Raw genomic sequence first — 27178 nt, 5'->3', positions numbered from 1 at the left:
CACTTCCACCTGAACAGGCCTCCTTGTGCGCCTCATCCAAACAGCAGCTTTGTGACACCGAGGCCTTCCCTCCAGAGTACAGGGCAAAATTCACTCCGACATAATGTTTTGCTGAAGGGCTTAAATCCATCGACTTGGGAAAGAGTGCAAAACTAAATGAGTTAAAGTTGCCCAGGATCACAGGAGTGGGGCTCACATCCACTCCCTTTGCAGCTCGGAAACACATTGATGCAATCGTGAAGGCAGCGCGCCAGCTCTACTTCATTAGGAGTTTGAGGAGATTTGGTACGTTACCAAAGACTCTTGCAAATTTCTACAGATGTACAGTGGAGAGCATTCTAACTGGTTACATCACTGCCCGGTAAGGCGGCTCCAATGCACAGGATCGAAAGAGGCTGCAGAGGGTTGTAGACATCATGGGGCTGCCACCCTCCCTGCCATTGAGGACGTCTTCAAGAGGCAGTGCCTCAAGAAGGCGGCATCCATCATTAAGGACCTTCATCATCTGGGACATGCCCACTTCTCGTTACTGCCTTCGGGGAGGTGGTACAGGAGCCTGAAGACCCACACTCAATGATTCAGGAACAGCGTCTTCCCCTCCACCATCAGATTTCTGAATGGTCCATGAACACAACCTCATTATTCCTTTTCTTTTGCACTATTTATTTACTTCGTAATTAATAGTAATTTTATATCTTGCGCTGTACTGCTGCCACAAAACAACAAATTTCACGACATGTGAGTCAGTGATAATAAATCTGATTCTTCAAAGAACTGACTAAATTCTGGTGAATGGAATCCATTTCCCACCGGATTTCTGTGACAAGCTTACCCAGTTCAGGATGAGAAGGCAGGGTTAGGTAAGGTGAGAGATGGCTTTCATCACACGCAACTATAAAGCACATCAGTGAACATCCTCGCTGCTGGCTGGACACACAGCCTTAATACTAACCCGATTTGTTCCTCTTTAAATTCCTAAAAAAATACAATGTTTCTTCCCTCTCAGAAGCAAACACAGGATTGTGTTAAATGTCATTTCTCTTAGTTAAACAGCAACACACCTTAAACAAACAGTTTGCAGTCAGCCTGATTTGAAATGGGCCTTGCACAGACTTAAGCAAACTGACTGCAGTATCACAGCCACTGATCAGCTGCAAAACTAGACGCAAAGACACCTGGAGGGGAGATGGAGTCATGGAGTTGTACAGCACAGAAACTCGCCTTTCGGCCTATCATGTCCATTCCGATCCTTTTGCCCAGCTACTCTGATCCCATTTGCCCGCATTAGATCCATATCCTGTGACTTGGAGATGTGCTCTACGCAATTCCATTTGGTAAAGCACTTCCGTGGAAATTTAAATTTGACTGCATTTGCAGGGACACCTACTGATATGGCAATTCGAATGCACAGGAAAGTAAGAAGCTTCAAAGAGTAGTGGACTCAGCTCCACCAGACGAAGCAATGTCTCAAGAAGGCAACATCCATCAAAGATCCCCATAATCTGGGCCATGCCATCTTCTCCCAGCTACCATTGAGCAGGAGGTACAGAAGCCTGAAGTCCCACACCACCAGGTTCAAGAACAGCTACTTCCTTTCAACCATTCGGTTCTTGAACCAACCGGCACAACCCTAGTCACCACAGTATAGCAACACTATGACCACTTTGCATTAAAATGGACTTTATTTTATTCTAATTGTGTTCTTTCTTGTAAAAATTTACGTATAATTTATATTTATGTTTTTCTTGTGAATGCTGCATATCTGATGCTATGTGCCTGTGATGCTGCTGCAAGTAAGTTTTTCATTGCACCTGTGCATCCATGTGCAGATGACGATAAACTTGACTGAACTTTGCAGATATGAACCCTTCCTGTGTGTAACCCTTCCATTGGGGAACAGGAAGGAGTGAGAGGTTGCTAAGTTCCTACTTTTCACATGCCCTCATTGGGCAGGGAGAGATAAAATCCCACTAATAAGACCGAGGCAGGTGGATACTGTCTTCAAATCCCAATCAAGGGGTGACCGAATAGATGACATTCAATCAGAATGAGGGAAGCTAAAAGAAAAAAAGAGTCAGGGAGCATGCAAGGAAAAACTGCTTCCGATGCCAACTGTTAACTGGGGATAGAATGAAGGAAGTTGGTTAAGAAGCCAGATGGAGAATGAGAAGCAACAAGATGAAGGAGGAACTTGGCGTGAAACTGGCGGGCGTTTTCCACCACTATTGGGGTACTTGCATCCCTCTCAGCATCAGTGATCGGCTGCAGTGCTTGACTGCTGTCGTCAGAGAAGAATAAGGTAGCAAATTGGAGACACTGCAGATGCTGGAATCTGGAGCAACACACAAGATGCTGGAGGAACTCAGGTCAGGCGGCATCTGTGGAGGGAGAAACAAAGGACTGCAGATGCTGGAATACCTAACATGAAAAACACTATGACACTATGAAACCAGCAGACCCATCGTGAAGAAGAGACTTGACCTGAAACGTTGACCGCCTGCTTTTCTCCACGGATGCTGCCTGGCCTGCTGAGTTCCTCTAGCATCATCGTGTTTTTCATCTGTGGAAGGAAATGGACAGTCGACGTTTCTGGTTGAGACCCTTCATCTGGACTGAAAGATAGAGGGGGAGATGGCCAGTATAAGGAGGTGAAGGGAGGAGGTGGAGCGCAAGATGGCAAGCAGCAGGTGAGGAGGGGTGATAACAAGATGGAGGAGGAGAGAGTGGAAAGAGCAGTGGAGGGTGGAGGTGACAAAGGGCTGCAGGTAATAGAATCAGGAGGCAGGTGAAGTATGGATTCAAATAAGGGAAGTGGGGAGGGCAGGTGGGAACAGCGAGGGAAGGGAACCAGCAGGATTGTGTAGATGGAGTGGGAGTAGGAGAGAGAAACAGGGTGATGGTGGGGGGCGGGGGGCGGAGTGAGAGTGGGAGGAACAGGGTAGGTCAGGAAGAGAGAAAAGGGACACAGGGGGAGCAGTTCACCTGAAATTGTAGACTCCCCAGGTGGAATACGAGCTGCATAAGCAGCACTACCTTTGCACAGCAAATTATGATAATCTGGAATGCAGCACCCTTAAACAGCAGAGTAATTATTTTAAGGGAAGTGGATCCAGTCTTGAAGGACACAAATTGCAGGACTACGTGGAAAGAGCAGAAGAGTGGGACTAATTGAAAAGGTCCGTCAAACGGCCAGCACTAACATGACAGCCTCCTGTGTTATATCATTCTATGAATCATTTTGACCCAGAGAGACGTATAAATGTCATTTATACAACATGTGCCGAAAAGAAAATTCATTCAACCACCTCCCCACCCCCCCCCCCTCCCAATAGGTGGGAGTAATAGTTCTGCTGACACCAATTTTGTGATTATAGCTCTATTTATTTTTCTTCAAGTCACAGTTGTCAGTGCTGGACTAGTATCAATTGAATTCATTTAACTGAACTGCCAGATGTTGTGTTTACACTGTTTCATACAAAGCTAGGGACAGAATGCAAAGCTGAGGAATACTCTTGGGCTGGCTCAGACCAACCCAGCACAAGCTACATGTTGAAGAACAGTCGACAGAAAAAGCCAGTTGCTTTCACTTGATGCAAGGATTTAAGGGGAGAGTGCTGAGCTCAACCACAGCTAAACAGAAACACTAAAAATATGCCAAATTAAGACCAAATTATCCTGGTGTGCTCCTATCCAACTTCTGGACCACATAAGAACAGACGGTAGAGAGAAGATCCATCAGAATAGCTTCAATTACTCCGCCCATGAGCATTCCTTTAATATGTTACACTGAGAATGCAAGATATTCTTTTCTATAACCCCTTATCCAATCTTGGAACCTTTACAGACTTACAGTCCGCGAAGCATTTTTTTTGTGAAGTCACTATTGTAATATGGGAGGTGCAGAGGCCAAGTCGCACACTAACCGTCTGTGCTGATGGCTGGATGTTCTGTTCAAGCGATGCTGTCTGAAGGGCAAGTACTGGGCAGCACGTGGGGAGAACTCTGATTCAGTATAGGGGCATGGGAACTTCTGCATTCACCTGATGGGGCAGATGGGGGCCCCCAGTGCTGAGGTGGTGTTCAAGCCGAGATGTAATGCCCAGGTCTGGGGCAGAAGCCCACAACTAAAGAAAGTTACATTGAGCACAGCCGTGTTACTGAAGTGAGTGAAGAAATAATATGGTATTATGTCTTAAACCCACACAAAGCCCAGTGCATGGAGATGGATCTAACGTAACACCAGAGCTTGTTCAGCCTAAAAGAAATTAATGAGTGGCTGTACAAAATCAGCTTCATCAACTTTGAGTACACGTAGACCCAAGAAACACCAAATTGCATGCCGAGGACCACAGGTACCGGTAAAATGCAATGGGGAAATTACCCAGTCTACTAAATTTACTTATGACAAGAAGTTGTGGGAGCAAATTATTTTTAAAAAGTTCAGATGCCAACTTCCCTGTTTTTCTTCAATACTTGAGGCTCGGTGGCTTTTAGCACAATGTTTGAGGAAACTCCCGCATTAAATGCACACCACCAGGGCTTGGTTTTAAAGAGACAGGCTTCAAGAGCATTGCTGGGTCACAGGAAGAGGACAGGCCACAGACAGTCAGACAAATGGACAATCCTTTTAATGGGCAAGTTGGACCAATGGGCACAGTCAGTGCTGGAAGATACCATAATTCTGAGCAACGAATGAATCTGTGGCAGGATTGAATGGCTTGGGTGAAACCACAATTGGGCAGGCAAGTTAGAGGAGCTCTTCAATGGTCCAGTGCTGGGATTAGCCACCCAGATCAGAGCTGTGTGTGGCCTTTAGTCATTTGGGGGTACCTCCTGATCCTCCATGTTACAGCAGTGCCCTAATGGAGCTGGAAAGGGAGCAGACATTTCCCACTGGCTCACTCAAGGTCTCTTGCAGAGTATTAGTCAATGATGTGTTATCAGTCATTGGGGCTCGGGGATAAACCTTGTTATTTACAGTGCCAGCTGTGGGCAGTGCGAAGGTTCAAGTCCTATTCTAGTGATTCAGTACAAACTAGGTCACAAGCAGTATCTTTCTTTCCAGTCTTGATGAAGGGTCTCGACCCAAAACATTGACTGCCCATTTCCCTCCATAGATGCTGCCTGACTCACTGTTCCTCCAGCACCTTTGTACAATGAAAAACACGACGATGCCGGAGGAACTCAGCAGGCCGGGCAGCATCTGTGGAGAAAAGCAAGTGGTCAACGTTTCGGGTCAGGACCCTTCTTCAGGACTGAAGGTAAGAAAAGGGGAAGCTGGATATATAGGAGGGAAAAGCAGAGCAGCGATAGGTGGACAAAAGAGGGGAGGCGGGTTGGGTACAAGGTGGTGATAGGTAGATGCAGGTAAGACATAGTTATAGGCAGGTGTGGGGGCAGAGGGGAGAGCAGATCCACCTGGGGATGGGTCAAAGGAGAGAAAGGAGAAAAAGGGTAGAAAAAAGAGAGCTAGGCTAGGAGAGAAAAGAAGACAAGCATGGTGGGGGGGGGGGGATTACTTAAAGTGGGAGAATTCACTGTTCATGCCGTTAGGCTGCAAGGTTCCAAGACGGAAAATGAGGTGCTGTTCCTCCAGTTTGCGCTTGGAATTCTCCTGGCAGCGGAGGAGGCCGAGGACTGACATATCAGTGATGGAGTGGGAGGGGGAGTTGAAGTGACCAGCAACAGGGAGATGCAGGTCGAGATTACGGACGGAGCGCAGGTGTTCTGCGAAACAGTCACCTAGTCTGTGTTTGGTCTCCCTAATGTAGAGGAGGACACACTTGGAGCACCGAATGCAGTCGATGATATTAAGGGAGGTGCAGGTGAATCCGTCTCACCTGAAAGGACCGCCTGCTTTTCTCCACGGATGCTGCCTGGCCTGCTGAGTTCTTTGTGTTTTTCATCTAGACTCCAGCATCTGCAATCCTTCGTACAATGCTTGGGGATGCTTTACAAATGCAAATACTTTATAAATGAAGTTTTAGATTCATAATTCCCAAAAAAGTTCATAATTCCCATTCCTTGTTTTATAGTTAAGCTCTGTATTAATTCTTCAAAAAGCCAAGTCCAGGTTTGCTTCTGGTTGATGGCATAGGGATAACCTAATGGAACAAGCAAGCCAAGACTGGATAGAGAGCAATATATTTATTGTTGTGCGAATGTACCGTGAGATGGTCAGCCTCCCGCCTGCGATGCAATGTCAGTGTGTGACAGTATTCACAACAAAGCCCTCACGCCCATGTTAAAACCTATGAAAACAAAGTGATAATCTGCAGTTGATCACTAGGGAGTTCAGGTCAGCATGTGTTCCAAATATTAAAAAGATAACCATGAAGTTACTGGGTTGCATCTTTCATTTGAAGTGACTCCCTACTGGATGTCAATTCCCCTCTGCCTTTCCTAGCTCGGTCTCGGCGATCTGCCTTGTTAAACTGACTGGAGATTCTCCAAAACAACAGCTCCATCCCATCAGTGACACCATGGGAGTGACCTCGAGAAATAGCAGCTGGCCAAAAATAGCATCTCCCTGCTGAGTTGAGAAGTTCAAAGTGTTTTTTTTCCAAAACTGGTGCTGCCTCTTCCCTTGGTTCAGCTTGTAAAACCACTGGCCAGCTGGGCTGAGCAGCCCACAGCATCAGGATAAACACAAAGTACCTCCATTAAAACATCAAACTCTTTCTTAAAGGGTTCCAGGCTCTGTGTCTATTCACACCCATTACTGATTACTCTTTATAGCTCCCTGATGGGCCTAGATTTATCTTTAATTATTCTGCTTCCACTACTCAGTTGGAGATACAACAGACTTCAGATGCTGGAACCCAAAACGTCGACAATTCCTTTCCCCCATGGCTGCTGCTTGACCCGCTGAGTTCCTCCGGTACTTTGTTTGTTGCTCCACTATTCAATTCATGATAATTTTCCAGATATTTTCTATATCATTAACTATTCCATAATTATGGAATTACAGAGATCAACGGAAATATGAGGTAATGTTCTACTGGGATAGCAGAATTGTGGTTAAATTACACAATTAGCTGCTGTGGGTCTAGTCCTTATCCTACCACAGCATCTGCCGAGCTTAAATTCATCATTAAATAAAATTGTAATTTAAAAATGAGATCGCCTCAGTTACATTAAATGTGAAACTACTGAATAGCTGGAAAAACATCTGATTTACTAATGTGCTGCCATCCTTACCTAGTTTGACCTACCAATGCAGTTGACTCTTAACTATGTTGACTTAACAGCATTGATGTACAGGGATTTTGGAATCCAAGTCCATAGCTCTCTAAAAGTGGCTGCACAAATTGATAGGGTGGTAAAGAAAGTGTATGGCATGCATGCCTTTATTAGTTGAAACATTAAGTTCAATAGTCAGGAAATTACATTGCAGCTTTATAAAACTCTGGTTAGGCCGCATCTGGAGTATTGCATTCAATTCTGGTCACCCCCCATTATAGGAAGAATGGGGAGGCTTTGGAGAGGGTGCAGAAGAGGTTTACCAGGATGCTGCATGGATTAGGGAGCATGTGCCATAAGGAGAGGTTGGACAAACTTGCATTGTTTTCTCTGGAGCGGCGGAGGGTGAGGGGAGACGTGACGGATTATGAGGGGCATAGATAGACAGCTGGTACCTTTTTCCCAGCGTTGAAATGTCTAATACTAGAGGGCATCCATTTACAAATGGGGGGGTGGGTGGGTGGGGAGTTCAAAGGAGATGTGCAGGGCAAGCTTCATTTATCCATCTATTGATTTATTTATTTTACACAGAGCGGTGGGTGCCTGGGACGCGTTGCCAGGGGTGGTGGTGGTGGTGGAGGCAGATACGATAGAAGCGCTTAAGAGGCTTTTCAATAGGCATATGAATGTGCAGAGAATGGAGGGATATGGACATAGAGCAGGCAGAAGGGATTAGTTTAGTTAGGCATTTAATTACTCATTTAATTAGTATGGCACAACATTGTGGGCCAAAGGGCCTGTTCCTATGCTGTATTGTGCGATGTTCTATGTTCTACGTCCGGAGTACAGGGACAATTGGAATTGTCTCCTTGGACTCTGTCTTTACCTCTCACTGTCTTGGTGTAGCAGCCAGCATAATCAAAGACCCCACCCACCCGGGTCACTCTCTCTTCTCCCCTCTTCCATTGGGTAGAAGATACAGGAGCCTGAGGGCACGTACCACCAGACTTAAGGACAGCTTCTACCCCACTCTGATAAGACTATTGAACTGTTCCCTTATACAATGAGATGGACTATGACCTCATGATCTACCTTGTTGTGACCTTGCACCTTATTGCACTGCACTTGCTCTGTAGCTGTGACACTTTACTCCGTACTGTTATTGTTTTTACCTGTACTACATCAATGCACTCTGTAATAACCCAATGTAACTGCACTGTGTAATGAATTGACCTGTACGATCAGTGTGCAAGACAAGTTTTTCACTGTACCTCGGTACAAGTGATAATAATAAACCAATACCAATAGACATGATGTTAAAAAGAAGGGGGGGGGGAGCGAGGGGAAATTACGTTGAGTCAGAAGATCAGCCACGATCTTGTTGAATAGTGGGCCTGGCTCAAAGTAACAAACTGCCTACTCCTGTTCTTATTTCTCAAGTGTTTATCGTAGTTCTCTAGGGAAGGTGGACACCCCCCCCCCCCCCCACCAACTCAATCAATTTTACTCAGACCCTGTCATTATCACATTGAATTTGTGGGAGCTTGCTGAGCGTATCTGGGCTGCTGTGTTCTTCAGATTGCAACAGTGACTACATTGTGAAAGCATGCCATTGGCCGCAAGATCCTTTGGGACAACCGAAGACTCGAAATGCTGGCGTCTGAATGAAGTTCAACAAGGTCTCCACCTTCCCAGAAGAACTACAGATAAGAACATGAGAAATAAGAGTGGGAGTAGCCCATGCAGCCCCTTGGGGTCCGTCCCACAATTCAACAAGATCGTGCCTCAACTTCTACCTCTGCAATTTTCCTGTCCGTTCTCTGTAACCTTTGATTCCTCTCACCCAGAAATATCTATCAATCTGTGTTTTGGATGGAGCCACTGACTGAGCCCTCGGGGGTAGAAAATTCCAAAGATTTACTGCCCTCTGAGCAAAGAAATTTCTCCTCATCTCAGCCCTTGATCGCTGACTCCTCATTCTGAGCCTGTGAACCCTGGTTTCATACTTCCCAGACAGGGGAACTCAGCTCCCCGTTGCTACTATAGTAACTGTAGTTTGATTTAAATCTCCACATTTAATATATTCTTCCTCTTAGACTAGCTATGGGGGGCATAGGCCTCATTAAGTGCTGTCCCAATGTGCAATGTTTTCCAGCACTGCAGGTTCCCATCCAAGACTGTGGCAGGAATTATTTCAAGATTGGATTTAATCCTGACAGTGAACTGCAATTCACCAAACTGGTATTAAGCAGCACGATCCAGTTCTCTCATGTTAGGATTCCGAAAGGAGGGAAGTTTCAGGTGTAGGGGGAAGGGGTAGGGGAATGGGATAAACTGGATTGCTCTAACATTGAGCCAGTATGGATGTGATGGGCCAAATGGCCATCTTCCACGCTGTAAACACTGAGTTCTTGCTGGGATTCACCAGGAACCTGAGCCACCAGCGCTGGGTTCACACACATTAGAAGCCGACACCAAGTTACACCACCTGATTCACCATTACCAGTGCTGCTAACTAGTCAAGTTGCTGTCTCACATTTCCAGTGACCTGGGGTTCAGCCCTGATCTCTGGTGCTGTCGGTGGGCAGTTTGCATGTTCTCCCAGTGACCCGCTCCCCACTGCCTTCGGGTTCTTGAACCAAGTTGAAAAGCTCTAACACTACCTCAGACTATACATTTTTTCTCTCTCTTAATCTTGCACTAGTGTCATTATGTGTGTTTTGCTCAGGTGCAAGTTATGTACAATATATGTTACCTTATGTTTGTCCTCATCTCATAATGTACTGCTGCAAAAAGCTAATTTTAATGGCATTTATACACTGTGTATACATGTCTATCACAACAATAACTTAGACTTGACTACATGGGTTTCCCTGGGGTGCTCTGGCTTCCTCCCACATCCCAAGGAGGCAAGGGTTGGTAGGTTAACTGCCTCCTGTCAATTGCCCCTGGTGCAGATGAGGGGCAGAATCTGGGGGAGGTGGGGGTAGAGTTGATGACAATGTGAGGAGAAGAGGTTTCAGGGAAAAAGAGTGGGGGGGGGGGGGCGATGAGATTGCTCTGATTGATTCAATGGGCCGAATTGCCCTTCATCTATGCCGTAAGGAACCATTGCAAATTCCCAAGTTTCCAGTTTCCAGGGAATGCAGATGTAAATGCAAATTTGCAAATTGAAGTCTTTCACAACTGCAGAAACTTGGCTAGGAATTCACTGTAACTAAGAGGTGAAAAGAGTTGGCACCTCAAACACAATGCCTCCTCGGATTGATGCAGAAACATGGAGCATCAAGCAATGAGCACAGATCGCTGCCACATGGTTCATTTTTGTAATGTATGTATTTTCGGTCTGCAGATTGTAACCGCTGCTTTAAGGCTATCACACCTACACAGACAGAATCAGATTAACCGCTCTCTGTGCAATAACAGTATTTTATGGTGAAAAGTTCCAGAGGCAGTCAGCTTGGAAGAACACCACAGTAACAAAGCTGCTTGGCATTCTAATCTCTTAATAAAACATCTTGTTATTAGTTTAAAGTTCTTGACGTTACTTCAAATATCTTACAGAAGTGAACAAAGGAGATACTGAGACACTTCCTAAACTTGCTGGAATCAGACAGTGAGGAGCAATTAGCACATTAAGAACACAATTTGGAGCGGAAGTTGGAGACTTGGCCCCTCAAGCCTGCCCCACCATTCAATATAATCATGGCCAATCTGCCTCAGTCAACAATTCCTCTCCTGTGCCAGTTCCCCACAGCTCTCTATTTCCCACACACAATACTCCAATGGCAGCCTAACCAATGTTTCATACAACTGTGACATGACGTCCCAACTCTTATACTCAGTGCCCCTCAGCCAATGAAGGAAAGCATGCTATACGCCTTTTTCGCTGCCATCTCCCCATGTGGCCACTTTCAGGAAACTATCTACTTGTTCCCCAAGGTCTCTGTTTAACAACACACCCCAGGGCCCTGCCATTCACTTTGTATGTCCTGCTTGTTTAACTTCCTGAAATGAGTCACTCTACACCTGTCCGAGTTAAATTCCACCTGCCATTCCCTTGTCCACTTGCTCAGTTTATCCAAATCTTGTTGTAACCTTAGACAACAGGTGACCACTATACCAACAATTTTGGTGTCATCTGCGATCTATATTCTCATCCAAATCGTTAATATAACAACAGAGGACCCAGCACCGATCCCTGCGGCATACCACTGGTCACATGCCTCCAATCTGAAAAAACCCTCCACTACCATATTGTCGATTTTGTATCCAATTGGCCACCTCACCCTGGATCCTATATGTTCTAACCTTCTGGATCAGCCTACCTTGTTGTTTGCAATCCTAACACCAGACTCCAACAATCTTTCCCTCAATGTCAACAAAAGAGCTGGTCATTGACTTCAGGAAAGGGGGTGGTGTACATGCACCTGTCTACATCAATGGTGCTGAGGTCGAGAGGGTTGACAGCTTCAAGTTCCTGGGAGTGAACATCACCAACAGCCTGTCCTGGTCAAATCACGCAGATGCCACAGCCAAGAAAGCTCACCAGCGCCTCCACTTCCTCAGGAAGCTAAAGAAATTTGGTTTGTCCCCTTTGACCCTCACCAGCTTTTACCGATGCACCATAGAAAGCATCCTATCTGGATGTATCACGGCTTGATACGGCAACTGCTCCACCCAGGACAGCAAGAAGCTGCAGAGAGTTGTGGACGCAGCCCAGTGCATCACGGACACCAGCCTCCCCTCCTTGGACTCTGTCTTTACCTCTCGTTGTCTTGGTGTAGCAGCCAGCATAATCAAAGACACCACACACCCGGGACATTCTCTCTTCTCTCCTCTTCCATCGGGTAGAAGATACAGGAGCCTGAGGGCATGTACCACCAGACTTAAGGACAGCTTCTAACCCACTGTGATACGACTATTGAACAGTTCCCTTATACAATGAGATGGACTATAACCTCACAATCTATCTTGTTGTAACCTTGCACCTTATTGCACTGCACTTTCTCTGTAGCTGTGACACTTTACTCTGTACTGTTACTGTTTTTACCTGTACTACATCAATGCACTCTATACTAACTCAATGTAACTGCACTGTGTAATGAATTGACCTGTACGATCGGTTTGTAAGACAAGCTTTTCACTGTACCTCGGTACAAGTGACAATAATAAACCAATACCAATACCAAACACTCTGCTCTGAGCTCTGTCAAAGCCAGGGTTACTGGGAGGACAGAGAAAATGTTTCATGGATGTCCTCGAAGCTCCTTGGAAAATTGCAATGTCCTTATCAACTCATGGGAATCCCTGGCCCATGAATTGGGCAAGGCACTGAGAGCCTAGAGTCTCTTCATTGGAAACCTAAAATAAATGGTAGAAGCAACACACCCCTTCAGAGGCACAAGAGAATGCAGATGCTGGAATCTGGAGCAACAGAATGTCCAGATGAAGGGTCTCAACTCGAAACATTGACCGCCATTTCACTCTGTAGATGCTGCCAGACCTGCCAAGATCCTCCAGCATCTTGTGTTACACCTCTCCAGTACTACCAACAGTCCTCATCAAGCATCTCCTACACCAGCTGTGTCAGGGTCTGCCAATCCCCTTCAGGCACCTTAGATCCCATTGAAGTGGAGTGGAAGAAAGTATCCTGGATCTCATGGAAGTTTTTTCAATCAATGGTAATTGACTGAAAAGGCACTTCCTTGGTTGAAGGTGCCTTGGGTCATCTGGAGGTTGTTAAAGATTCCACACCAATACAAATCTCTCATTGTGAAGGTATATATGTTTCACAACTGCAGGTAGTGCAGTTGGTTAAGACAGCAGAAATTACCGGAAGATCATTACCCATCACCATCCTGACTGCATATAGAAATACAGGCACTGCTCATCACTGCCAACTAAAATTGTAACCATCCCCCATGTGAAATGTTGGCTGCTTCCTCTAGTTCTTGTCTTGTCTTCCCAGATTATCATCTGGAAGTTTCACCACTTTGCAATATTCAAATCCAAGTAATTGATAAATTTGGTACATTGTTCATGGGTTTTTCTTTAAAAAGAATTATTTTAGATTTCTGAGAACATAACAATGTTCAGAAAATTCTAGAAATGGGTTATAGGCAGTGTCGAGATACTGCAAAGATAAAGGAACAGCAAAAATGCTCAAAAAGCCAATGTGTCAGATCTCAAAAGTTAGATTACGTAAGTGGCACATCAGCCAACATGCAAATTTCAAAGCATTCAGAAAGTCTGGCACCAGTGCTACGCCAGGCACCACATAGGACACCAACCTGGACAGGGTGTCCAGCATGCAAGGTGTGCTTGTGTTTTCATTTGCCAGGATGTGGATGCTACTGGTAACTTCATCTACATCTGGTTATTCTGAAGATAATGTTGCCCACTCACATTGAGTAGGAAATAGCAGGATACTGAGCCAGCCACTATGAAGGGTGGGCGGCTTGTATCCAAGATGGGATGGGGCTACCACTTGGAAGGACACTGTGAGCTGATCCCCAATAACACTGGAGCTTTGAGCCACGGTGTTTAGTGCTGCGGCCTCATGGCTCCAGAGACCATGGCTCAAAAGTTAAAGTCAAGCTTATTATCATATGTACAAGTACATGTATGCACAAGTGCAATTTAAAAACTTACCTGCAGCAGCATCACAGGCATATAGCATCAGATAAGCAGCATTCACAATAAAAAACAAATTATTATACACAATTTTTACAAGAAAGAACACAATTAGACCAAAAAAAGGGCCATTTTAGTGCAAAGTGATCATAGTGTTGCTAAACTGTAGTGATTAGGGTTGTGCCGGTTGGTTCAAGAACCAAACGGTTGAAGGGAAGTAACTGTTCTTGAAACAGGCTTCTGTACCTCCTGCCCAATGGTAGCTGTGGGAAGATGACATGGCCCGGATGGTGGGGATCTTTGATGATGGATGTTGCCTTCTTGATGCAGCGCCTCAATCCAGTTCTGACATTTGGTGCTGTGTGGTGTTTGCATATTCTCTGTGACCACATAGATTTCTGGGTGCTCGGCTTCCTCCCACATCCCAACAATATGTGGATTGGTAAATTAATTGGCTGCTGTAAATTGCCCCCCTAGGGTAGATGAGTGGCAGGAAAATTGTGGGTTGGGAAGAGGGAATTAAATGGGATGCAAGGGGAAGAATGGGATTAGTGTGGTGGGTCGACAACAAGATGCTGGAGGAACTCAGCGGGTCGGGCAACATCTGTGGAAGGAAATAGACAGATGAAGGGCTCGACCCAAAACGTCGACTGTCCATTTCCCTCCACAGATGCTGCCTGACCCGCTGAGTTCCTCCAGCAGAGACGCAAGAGACTGCAGATGCTGGAATCTGGAGCAACATACAATCAGGACTGATGTAGGGTTTCAACCCCAAATGTCAACAAGTCCTTTCCCTCCTCAGACGCTGCCTGACCTGCTGAGTTCCTCCAGCAGATTGATTGTTGCCCTAGATTCCAGCATCTGCAGTCTGTATCCATTAGTGTTGTGGGGTATTTGATGGTTGGCACGGATGCATTGGGCTGAAGAGCCTGTCTCTATGATTCTGTGGCTCTAATATCACAGCTCTTGCCTTTCTTGGTGGAAGGGATGGCTTAGGGAGGAGCTATTAACCAGTGCATTTCTAACACTGTAGAAGGGTCAAGAAGTGAGCCACTCACCACCCAACATCCACCCTCAGCCCTGCTCTTGTGGCTTGATGTCAGCAAGGGTTGCTTCATTGTGGGAGGATATGCAGATCGAGCTGGACACCAGAACCAATGACCAGCCATACTTCTGACCACACAGAGCATGAAGGATCATCCAAAGGCAGCCAAAATGGTGGGGCCCCGAGGATCATTTATTAAACGTTCTCCGGGAAACATTCAAACCCCAAACAATCCGCAAGGATCCTTAACCCCTGGGAGATGCACAAGGCTTCCAAATAGACAGCACAAGAGAGGCGAGACTCAAATCACTGGCACATAGAATCTTACAGCATGGAAAAGGGCCTTCCCCACCATCTACACTGACCATCGTACCCGTTACAGGCCCTCCCCAGGACACTAACGCCCAACTTGTGGACAGCTTGTACATACAAATGAACATTTGGGAGACTGGTGGGACGGATGGGGTTGGATTTACCAGTTGCTGCGGGGCTGCAGATATCTCCTGCCGGGTGGGAACGGGGCATTTCCACTGCCCTCTCTCCTCACCCCCCCCCATCCCTGAGCTACAACAATCGGGCGCTGGGAGCGTTGAGCAGACTCACTCACTGAATCAGTGAAACCGGCTGGCGGCCACTCTTCCCGTGCCTGCTCACTCCCCCATCACAGCTGTTTCTATTTATTTCCTGCACATGGGTGATGAACAGTTCTCAAGTGTGGAACTCTGTCGTAACCTACTAATTCTACACTAATCCCATTTTACTCCCCCTGCATTCCCATCAACTCCTCACCTACACACTTGGGACAATTTACAGTGGTCAATCATCCTACCAATCTGCATGTAGGAGGAAACCCATAGTCACAGGGAGAATGTGCAAACTCCACACAGACACACCGAAGGTCAGCATTGAACCTGGGTTGCTGAATCTAAGGCAGCAGCTCTACCAGCTGCACCATTGCCGCAGGCCATTTGCACACTCCACTGCCTCACAGTTAAAGCAGAATGTGGAAAAAAAACCTTTGCAAGTACACTTGTGTGAAAATGAAAAGTGATTGATTGAAGCCACCAAAGAAATCGCAGATTAGATGCCAAAACCTCTTATCATTATTGTAACTGCATATATCCAGACACCTGAGAAAACAACCTTAGTACCTTGCTGAACTTGAAGGATGTCAGACATAAACGTGGGGACAATTTCAGTTTCAACATTTTCAGATTTTATCGAGATGTCTGCACCACGTCATCGGTTCCGTTTCCACCTCATAAACGAGTAGATAGCTGTCCAGGTAAAAGTCAAATTTTGGACCCTCTTGGTTCTTCCCAAAGCAGCTTAATTTCACCTCTACAGAACAGCCAGTGCCTGCTTTAACTAGCTAACGGCCAAAATCCTAATATTATGCATCTGTGTACCTCTGAGTTCAACATTTCACCACCCTCTGCTCTTCAGTTTCTGAGCTGCTCAAAACTCCAACACCTCCATCTCACCTTACACTAGGCCACCAGCCTTGCACTTCTCAACATCAACACTATCTCCTCATCCACTAACCAATCAAAATGCATATCCTTACCCTTGTCTACAACTCATCCCAAAGTAACACACTTGCAATCTTCCCTCTCACTCCCTCTTTTTTTTTCTCTGAGCAAGAACATGACTCCTGGCCCCTTAAAGCCTACCCTGCCATTCAATATGATCTTGGCTGATTTCCTCCAGACCTCAATTCCTCCTCTGTCTCAGATCCCCAAAGCCATCACGTTCAAAAATTTACCCACCTCCATTTTAAATACTTCCTCCACAACTCCAAGGCAGAGAATTCCAGAGATTCGCCACTCTCTGCAAGAAGAAATTTCTACCCACTTCAATCTTTAAATGACTGATGCCTTATCTGAAAACTACGTCCCCTCGTTTGAGACTCTCCCAACAAGAGAAGACATCTCAGCAGCTTACTCCCTCTCACTTGGGTAACAGGGCCTTCAGCTACTCTGCCAGAAATCTGTGGCTCAGAACTTCAATTTCTATCTTCTAAGACCTTGTTAAAACCTATTTATCCACTGATGGTCTGGTCCCCATGTGAGGCACCACTGGGCTTTATTAACTCTGCCAATTGCATGATATAGGAGCTAGTCTGTGGTGGTCCTTCTGCAATTCACTTGCCTCTTCTCTTGAAGACAAGTGCCATGGACCTCGGTCCTTAGTCTAAACCCTCTCCAATTAAAACCAAAACTAACAGCATCTAAAAAGACACCAGTCCCTCTGATCATGACTCCTTGCAACAGTGCCAGTTGGTTACACTCACCTAAAGTTTTTCGGAGATCTTCACATTGACTGATTTGAGGAAACCGAAGGATTTCTTTCCACTTCTTGCTCCTGCCTTTCCGTTTCCCTCCCCCACCTGTAGAAGGAAAATGAGTTAAGACTGAGAAGCAATCTTAAGATCAACCACATCATTTTGCATAAGCAAGCACAACTTGGGTCACCCAGTGCAGGAGACAGCTCTGTGGTGCTGGAGGAAGGAGCAAAATGGAAGGAGCCACATCGCCTTCAGCTTGACCTCCTGGTTGTAAGTGCACGGGCACAGTTTCACCTGGTGGTGTCACAAGTCTTTCGTCTTTCTCAATACCAAAGACACACCGTGGACTTCACACCGAAGATGGGAAGAGGACAAAAAAATGTTGCAGAAACAGAAGTGGGAGGCAGACAGTTCAACAATGAGGTGAGCAAACTTTAAGACTGTGTGCCAGAAACCCTTTTTGTTTAACTTTGGCTGCTTATAGAAGTTATAGCAATGGCTGAGTTACAAGCAATGCTTATAGAAGTTATCTGAAAATGCATTGCAAACACCATTGTTTCTTCAATAACATTCCTGATCAGAGTTTAATATGCACAAAAGCACTTACGATGGGACACACTAACTTCCACTTTGCCATAAGCATTCCTGCCCTTTCAAAGTCTACAGGCTCCAAATGGACCACAGTCTTCTCAATTCCTATTGGTCAGGGGGAACATTCAGATCAGTAAATACTCGCACATTGGTTTTTTAAAAATCCTTTCAAAATGTGTAGGTGTGATGGCCGTGTTCAAGTCACAGGAAAACATGATGAATTTTTTCCAACTTTTTTTTTATTAATTATACCAAAATGAACCAAGTACCTTATTGGTAACCAGTGACCCTAGTTTATGAGTTCACTCTGCCCCACCTAGAACTGCATCATCATCGCTTAAAGCTTTCCCCCCAAGCAATGACCTAGTTCATTATTGTACGCGCCAATCTAGTCACTGGGAACCAGTGTAAACAATATGCACCATGTACGTCAGAAATGCTCAGCTATCAATAGCTGGGATTACCACCTTGAATCAGAGCTGTAAACACCATGGGAGTGATTCATTTTCCTACAACTTGCAACAAGACTGTAACACACTTGCTTGAAGAAAGAAACTAAGAATGCTCACTTTTTGCTGCCTCAGTGAAACATAATCAAAGACCCCTCCCACCCCTCTCTCTCTTCTCCCCGTCCCTTTCGAGCAGAAGGTACAAAAGCCTGAAAGCATGTACCACCAGGCTCAAGGACAGCTTCTATTGAGCCATCATAGGACTATTGAACAGTCTCCTAGTACGATAAAATGGACTCTTGTCCTCACAATCTACCTCGTTATGGCCTTGCACCTTGTTGTCTACCTGCACTGCACTTACTCTGTAACCGTAACACTTTATTCTGTTATTGTTTTACCTTGGACCACCTCAATGCACTGATGTAATGAAATGATCTGTATGGATGGTATGCAAAACACAATTTTTCTCTGTATATGTGACAATAATAAACCAATTTACCAAGTACCTCAACATTGTTGCTCTGAGGACAAATCAACCAGTTTGTAAGTAAGTTGGAGATATGGGAGACTGCAGATGCTGAAATCCAGAGCAAAACACAATCTGCTGAAGTGACCCAGGAGGTCAAGCAGCATCTGTGGGGGGAGGGAGCGGGGGAAAGAGAGGGGAATTGTCGACATTTCGAGTCTATTCTGTGCATCAGGACTGAGAGCAGAGAGGGAAGAAAGCCGGCATCCCAGCACCAGCCCATCTCACTGCTCCCCCTCTCTTCTTTATACCAGCCGTCTTCTCTCTCCACTCTCAGTCCCGATGCAAGGTCTCGACCCGAAGTGTCAACAATTCCTCTCCCCCTACAGACGCTGCTCGACCCGCTGAGTTCCTCCAGTGGATGGTTTTTTAGTCCAGTTCCTGAGTAAGATGGAATGGATGACACAGCCCAAGGGATAGCTGTGTGCCAGTCCAGTCTCTGGAGCTCCTCATGTTTGAGTCAAACATTCTGACAATCTGATACAAAACCCAATACTGTTTGTCAGGTTGAATTTTTGCCCATATTTAATTTCTGCCAATTTTCACCAACAACCTACTCCGACCCACCTTCTCCAGAAGGTAGGGATGCATCTGGACCTTAAGATAATATAAGATCAGTTTTCTTTATTAGTCACAGGTACATCGAAACACACAGTGAAATGCATTTTTTGCGTAGCGTGTTCTGGGGGCAAGCGTCACCACGTTTCCGGTGTCAACATAGCATGCCCACAACTTCCTAACCCGTACATCTTTGGAATGTGGGAGGAAACCGGAGCACCCGGAGGAAACCCACGCAGACAGGGGAAGAACATACAAACTCCTTACAGACAGCGGCTGGAATTGAACCCAGGTCGCTGGTGATGTAATAGCGTTACGCTAACCGCTACACTACCATGCCACCCGGTAACCAATATTCATCGTTTGTGGGAGCACCTAGACAATGCTGGCCAGCTGACCTATTCAAGTGCAGGAGAGTACTGCTGAGTGGAATTCTGCCTGGATAATTATCCCATGAGTGTACTTCCAGTCAGATGAGCAAATGGCAACCAGAAATCAATGTTGGGACCAGCTTCCTCATTCCAAACCTACAGGCTGATTGTGTGGTGCTGGCCAACATCAGATGATTCAGGATAGTTGGGGGATTAGATGAAAGACACGACGATGCTGGAGGAACACAGGAGACCAGGCAGCATCCGTGGAGAAAAGCAGGCGGTCAACGTTTCAGGTCTGGACCCTTCTTCAGGACTGAAGATAGGAAAAGGGGAAGCCCGATATATAGGAGGGAAAAGCAGAGCAGTGATAGATGGACAAAAGAGGGGAGGTAGGTTGGGCACAAGGTGGTGATAGGTAGATGCGGGGGAGGAGGGGAGAGCAGATTCACTGGGGAATGGGTCAAAGATAAGGAGAGAAAGAAAAAGGTAGAAAAAGAAAGAGAGATAGGCTAGGAAAGGGAAGAAGAGAAGAAGCGTGGTAGTGGTGGTGAGGGGTTGGGTTGTTTGGGGGGGGGGGGGCGGGAGGGGATTACTTAAAGTGGGAGAATTCAATATTCATGCCATTAGGCTGCAAGGTTCCAGGACGGAAAATGAGGTGCTGTTCCTCCAGTTTGCGCTTGGAATTCTCCTGGCGGTGGAGGAGGCCGAGGACTGACATGTGCGAAAGTGTGGGAGTTGAAGTGACTGGCAACGGGGAGATGCAGATTGTGGACTGAGTGCAGGTGTTCTGCGAAACGGTCACCTCGTCTGCGTTTGATTTCACCAATGTAGAGGAGACCACACTTGGGAGCACTGTCTCACCAGTGGAGGCCAGTTCTCCACTTGGGTGATTAAATGGAATTCTACCCTGGAGGGGTGCAGATGCTGCCTCTTATCTTTGAGAGGTATGATGCAGGTGGCAGCTCACCAACCTCTGTACCAAAAAGCTGTGGGTTCAAATTCCACTCAAGCACAACTATCTCGACTGACACACTGAGTGCACTGCACTGTTGGAGAGGACATCTTTTACGTGAGACAAGCCAAGGCCTTGTCTGACCTCCAAAGTGGATGCAAGAAATCCCAGGCTCCCATTTCAAATTCTTCCATGTATCCCAGACAACAATTACCCCTTGGTGAACATTAACTAGGGAGATTATCCAGTCATTATCACAAACAAATCTGCTGGAGGCACTCAACAGGTCAAGCAGCATCTGTGGGAGGAAAGGAATTGTCGATTCTCTCACTCTCTCTCTCAAAGGATCGTCCGCTCTTGTCCCAAGACTCAAATCAGTGAATCTACACTGCACTAATTGCAAAGGAAGTATATCCTTTGGTACGTCATGAGGGGCACATAGAATTGCAAGTCTGTCTTTATTTCTTCATGAAGGTTTCAGAGACTCCTAAACACATCCGTCCACTTCACAGAGTCAATGAAAATCATCACTAGGTGAGGGACTACTAATCAACAGATGTATAGTCCAACTCCTCATTCAAACCAGGAAACCACACTACTCAGCAGTTAATAACAGGCAGACACTTACTTTACAACCCTCTTCCTTTTGTTACATCATCTCAATCACTTCCTGCAGGTTTCGACATGAAAGCTGTTACTGTCGTTATGATATAACCAGTCAAGACAATGGGCTGTTGCAAAAACATTTCACTGTAAAATGCTCTGCGGGTGACAGGCAGGTTTACACTCAAGTCCAAGGCAAAACGTGTTTTCATGCAAATCACCCGTCAAAGAAATTGGATTTGTATTCTTTGCAGTTTAGAAGAATAAGGGGGTGACCTCATTGAAGCATACAAGATTCTAAGAGAGCTTGATGGGATAGATAAGAAGTTTTCACAACTGGAAGAATCTCAAATGAGGAGGCATATTTACCAGTTTAGGGGGTGTAGGAACAAGCTGGTGAACCTCTGGAGTTCTCTACCCCAGATGGTTGTGGAGGCTAGGTCATCAGGGGTATCTAAAGTAGTAGATAAATCGGGGACTTAAAGCTATGGGGTTTCAGCAAGGAGAGGAGATGAAGCCTGGGGCATACAAGCCATGATTGAATTGAATGGTAGGGCAGGATCGTGGGGGCCGAATGGCCTACTCCTGCTCCTATTTGCTTACGTTCTAGCACAGTGTCTGCTTATTCACAACATTAGCACTCCCATCTAGAGGACCAAGGGAACCAATGTGGCACAGGCCTCAGTTTAATGCTCCAGAGAAATGTTCAGCAAATAGGTACATGACCACGGTAACATGTGATCGATTTCCACCTTATTCTCCAAAATCAGACGGCTTCTTTCTTAGCTTTGCCCAGGTGTAGTGACGATACAATAGCAAACAAGGTCACCTCCCCATCAGCCATCTTTTGGATACTATCACAGAGTCCTGTGCATCCCTAATTACTAAATCGACTTGGTGCTGATTCAAGCTGGCTATCAGATATAGATATTTATTTATTAGTCACATGTACATCGAAACACACAGTGAAATTCATCTTGTTGCGTTACTGAGAATGTGCTGGGGACAGCCCACAAGTGTTGCCTCTCTTCCGGCGCCAGCATAGCATGTCCACAGCTCCTAACCTGTACGTCTTTGGAATGTGGGAGGAAACCGGAGCACCGGGAGGAAACCCACGCAGACACACAGGGAGAACGTACAAACTCCTTACTGACAGCAGCGGGAATTGAACCCGGGTCACTGGCGCTGTAATAGCGTTACGCTAACCGCTACACTACCGTGCCGCCCATCAGAGTCGTAGACTAATACAGCATAGAAACAGGCCCTTCGTTCCAACTTGTCCATAATGACCATGGTGCCCACCAAGCTAGTCCCATTTGCCCAGTTTTGCACACATCCCTCTAAACCAGTCCCTATCCACGTGCTTATCCAAATATCCTTTATTCTTGCCATCTGGCAAATATAACAAAATCAGTTGCTGTGCCATACGGGCAAGTGCAGTCACAGTTCGTCCTCAGTCAGGGAGGCTGTGGGCCAAAATCCCACTCCAGGAATTTCAGCACAAAATGCTATGCTAACCTTCCCAGTGTGGTACTGAGGAAGTGCTGCACTCCCTCTTGTTTGTGGAAGTGGTTTTAAACTGTGGACTGCCTACTCTTCACAGCTGACCTAATAATTTCCAGGCACCAATTCAAAGAAGAGTGCAAAAGTTATCCTCTATATTGTGTCTACCATTAATGTTGGATCTATAAGTCAGAACTTTTTCCATTAGTTATCCTCTATATTGTCTCTACCATTAATCCCCAATATCAGATCTCTAGGTCGGAACCTTTTTATTGGATATTCAATGCTTTGGGAGGTCCTGCATTGGTGATAAGTGCGATTCAAATGCAATATTTTTGAACATGACGATACTGCACACTGATGCAAAGGCTTTGGCCAGTGGAATATTGCACAGCCTCACATAAAGTTCAACGTTAGCTTTCCAATGCAGTCAAAGCAGCAACAGATGGTGCAACTTGGCGGTTGATAAACTAATCTAAGCTTTGAAACCCAGTACTGTTCAGTGTCACAAATAACGAGACCACAGGCATGCTCAGTTTCCACATTACAGATCATTTCACACACTGCAAATGAAGGAAAAATGGTCTATAACTTGATCCAGATTGTGCAAGAATATTGCCAGAAAATCTCTACAAGTAAGAAATCAACGGGAGGAAAATAAATGTTTTATTTTTTTTTAAATTCACTGATAAACATTTGTGTGGTCATTGTTGGTAGCTAAGAATATTAAGGTTCTGTAACCCAGATCTGAGAACTTTCTATTTCCAAGAAACCCAAGTTAATCTTCAGTAGAAAGGCAACAAATTAATATTGGCAGGAAATCCTCCTCCCACAGCAGCAGTTACAGAGTATCTCTATGAGCACTTGAATTGCCAAGGTATAGAAGGCTGCAGGGTCAAACGCTGCTGAGATCAGTAGAGATGGGTCGGCATAGATATGGTGGGCCAAAGGGCCTGTTTCTGTGCTGTACAATTCTATGACTAAAATTGAGTTCAAGAGCCGTGAGGTGATGTTGCAGCTCTATAGAACTTTGGTCAGACCATACTTGGAGTATTGTGTTCAGTTCTGGTAGCCTCATTATAGGAAGGATGTGGAAGCTTTAGAGAGGGTGCAGAGGAGATTTACCAGGATGCTGCCTGGATTGGAGAGCATGTCTTATGAGGATAGGCTGAGCGAGCTAGGACTTTTCTCTTTGGAAAGGAAGAGGATGAGAGGTGACTTGATAAGAAAAGATCGAGTGGACAGTTAGGGACTTTTTCCCCAGTGTGACAATGGCTAACACGAGGAGACATAATTTTGAGGTGATTGGAGGAAGGTAGAAGGGGGAATGTTAGGGGTAAGTTTTTTTTTTACACAGAGAATGGTGGGTGCGTGGAATGCACTGCCTGTAGAGGTTGTGGGGGCAGATACATTAGGGACATTTAAGAGACTCTTAGATAGACACATGAATGATAGAGAAATGGGGGGCTATGTGGGAGGGAAGGGTTAGATAGATCTTAGAGCAGGATAAAATGTTGGCACAACATCGTGGGCCAAAGGGCCTGTGCTGTGCTGTTCTAAAATTATATTGCCTTATTCCAAAGCTTCCAAACTTCCAGTTATACAGCAAATTAGTTTCCACATGAGACCACAGAGGCTGGAATCTGGAGCAATCTGCTGGAGAAACTCAGTGGGTCAAGCAGCATCTGGGGAAGGAAAGGAATTGTCGACGTTTTGGGTCGAAACCCTGCCATCAGGACACAAGGTGAATATCCCAATGCAGGGCTTCGACCTGAAACGTCGACAATCCCTATCCTCTCACAGATGCTGCTCAACCCGTTGAATTTCTCCAGCAGATTGGTTGATTTATACAGAGCCTGACACAACCGAACATGCTTCTCACTTGAAGCAGCAATTAGTACGAGCTGCTCTGTTGTAGGAAACATGGCAATGTGCAAACAAAGTCAAAGTTGAGTTTATTGTCACATGCACAAGTACATGTATGCACAAATGCAATGAAAAACTTGCAGCAGCATCACAGGCACATAGATAAGCAGTATTCACAAGAAAAGCAAATTAAACCTAAATTATACACAATTTTTACAAGAACAAAAAAGAACGTCCATTTAGTGCAAAGTGATCAAAGTGGTCATGGTGTTGCTAAACTCTAGTGGTTAGGGTTGTGCCGGTTGGTTCAAGAACCAAATGGTTGAAGGGAAGTAGCTGTTCTTGAACCTGGTGGTGTGGGACTTTGGGATCCTGTACGTCCTGCTCAATGGTAGCTGCATGAAGATGGCATGGCCCGGATGGTGGGGATCTTCGATGACATCATTGGACAATGCAATATCAGAAGAACTACTATAGAGATGGTAGTCAAGAAAAAGTGGACAGATACCAGGGAGAACTCAAATAAAAACAAAAACTGCTGGAACACTCAGCAGGTCAAGCAGCACCTGCAGAAAGAGATAAAAAGGTCATGGACCTAAAATAGTTGGTTTGTTTCTCTCTGCATTTCCACCATTTTCTGTTTCTATTTCAGATTTCTAGTATTTGCAGTTTATTTTTGTTTTCCAGCCAGGGAGAACACTTTGGATTTGTCTTGTGGGATCTTTTGCATCAACGTAAAAGGGCAGAGGGAGCCTTGGTCTTAACTCACATCCCAAAGACATCACAGTTCTCCTTCAATACCTTATCAGGCTGATATACTCAAATCTTTGGATTGGGGCTTAAACCTTTGAAGTTAAGAGTGCATCAGAAATACACGATGCCTCCTGCACGTCCCAAGAAAACTGGCACATTGTGGATTTAGTTCCAGGTAGTCTGGGAACTTTCTGGGCACAAATTGGCTGCCAGACTTTGAAGATTACAAGTCTCTACACATCAAGACCAGTAAATCTTGCAGATGGGGGCAGTGCAAGCCTCAATCGGCTTACCCGTCAATATCTTATTGAAAGTGAGCTGGAACAAGAAAGGAGAGAGTTAAAGCCTTATCCATCTGAACAGTGTTTGGCACATGAGTGTGGGTGGAGAAGGGATCTTAAGTTCACCCACCGTTCCCTCTCTTGACATTGAAAGTTGGTGTGGGTTCTCTTGTTTTGCTTCTTTTTTTTCTGGCATTCAATCCCGAGGTTTTTGATGTTGTTCAAAGAATCTTGAGAACAGTTGGAGGAAGGGTCAGGCCCGAATCAGCCTGCACACTTGTGTTCAGCGTTCTTAAATGGACAAATTTCAAGTAGTCTCTGATTAACTGAACAATGCACAACTTCTGTTCTCCTAATATGGATTTGCTTTTTTTTAAAAAAGAAATTTGTATCTTGCAGAATTAGTCATAGAATCGTACAGAACAACAGGCCCTTCAGCCCACTATGTCCATGCCTACCATAAAGTACCCATCAACACTAATTCAATTTACCAGTCTGTAGCCTTCTGTGCCTTGCTGATTCAAGTGCTCGTCCGGGTGCTTCTCAGATGTTGTGCATATACCTGCCTCCATCACCTTCTCAAGCAATGTACAGGCCATCCCCGGGTTAAGAACGCTCAACTTATAGACACCCCTCCATATGAACAAACTCCCAAAATATTATCAAACTCAGAAGTCGAACGTACATACACGTTCGTTCCTATGAACAGCAGAACTAGTTATCTCTCTCCACTTTTAGTTATTGGCCTTTCTTACAAGTCTTCTGTGCTTTTGAAGCCATTCATTACAATACTGTGGGAGTACAGTTCCCATATTGAGTGATTTTTGTGTATTTGCCAACTTATGGACAAAAGCAGAACCCGTTCATTACCCGGGGACAGCCTGTATTCAAAATTTCAACCACCCTCTGGGCGAAAAAAATTCTTCCTCCGATATCCTTTAAACCTCAAACTCCTCACCTTAAACCTATGCCCCCTGGCCTTACACACCATTGCCAAAAGCAGAGGTTTCTTACCATGTACCCTATCGATGTCTCCCATAAATTTGTACACAACTATCAGGTCCCTCCACAAATGAAATCCACAATGGAGTCCAATTTCCTGCAAAATGGAAAACAGTGTTCCAGGTCAATAAAATGAATGGAAAGGCAGCCAGTATGAGGTTGATAGGGCAGGAACCCAGGACCCAGGTGGAGCCTTCATCCTAAGAACCCGTCCCATCTTTTAATCTGAACTATACCTTATTTCCACCTCCCCACCTACCATCCTTAGTTTAGAAAGAAGCTGGACTCCATAATAGTGACCAGGGAATCATCAGATTGTTGTAAAAGCCCAAATGATTCATGAAGGGTATTCAGAAACAGAAGGCCACCTTCCTGATCAGATCTGGTCTGTATGCGACTCCACACCCAGTGATGTGGTTGACTCTTAACCGTCGTCTGAAATAGCTCAGCAAGCTAAAAAAAAGAAATGCATGGTTGAAACAGAACCAGAGGTTCCAGCATCTGCAGCCTCTTGTATCTCCATTGTTCTACTCCACTGCAGTCTCTTCAAGGTATGCTGACTTTGAAGAA

The 27178-nt window shown here is 45.4% G+C and overlaps 1 protein-coding gene across 1 annotated transcript in view; it reads right to left on the bottom strand.

The window, feature by feature from the left end:
* The window catches only part of LOC127584200 (G protein-coupled receptor kinase 5-like), a 165262-nt gene that overhangs the window by 92137 nt on the left and 45947 nt on the right, over positions 1-27178 (bottom strand). The window contains exon 2 of the mRNA XM_052040798.1: positions 17157-17252. Within this exon, the coding sequence (XP_051896758.1) occupies positions 17157-17252 (96 nt within the window). The remainder of the gene's footprint in view (positions 1-17156; positions 17253-27178) is intronic.

This window comes from Pristis pectinata, chromosome 29, assembly GCF_009764475.1.
Source record: "Pristis pectinata isolate sPriPec2 chromosome 29, sPriPec2.1.pri, whole genome shotgun sequence".
NCBI lineage: Eukaryota > Metazoa > Chordata > Chondrichthyes > Rhinopristiformes > Pristidae > Pristis > Pristis pectinata.
Note: the sequence above shows the minus strand (reverse complement) of the source record. Positions and strands in the feature narration are given on the sequence as shown.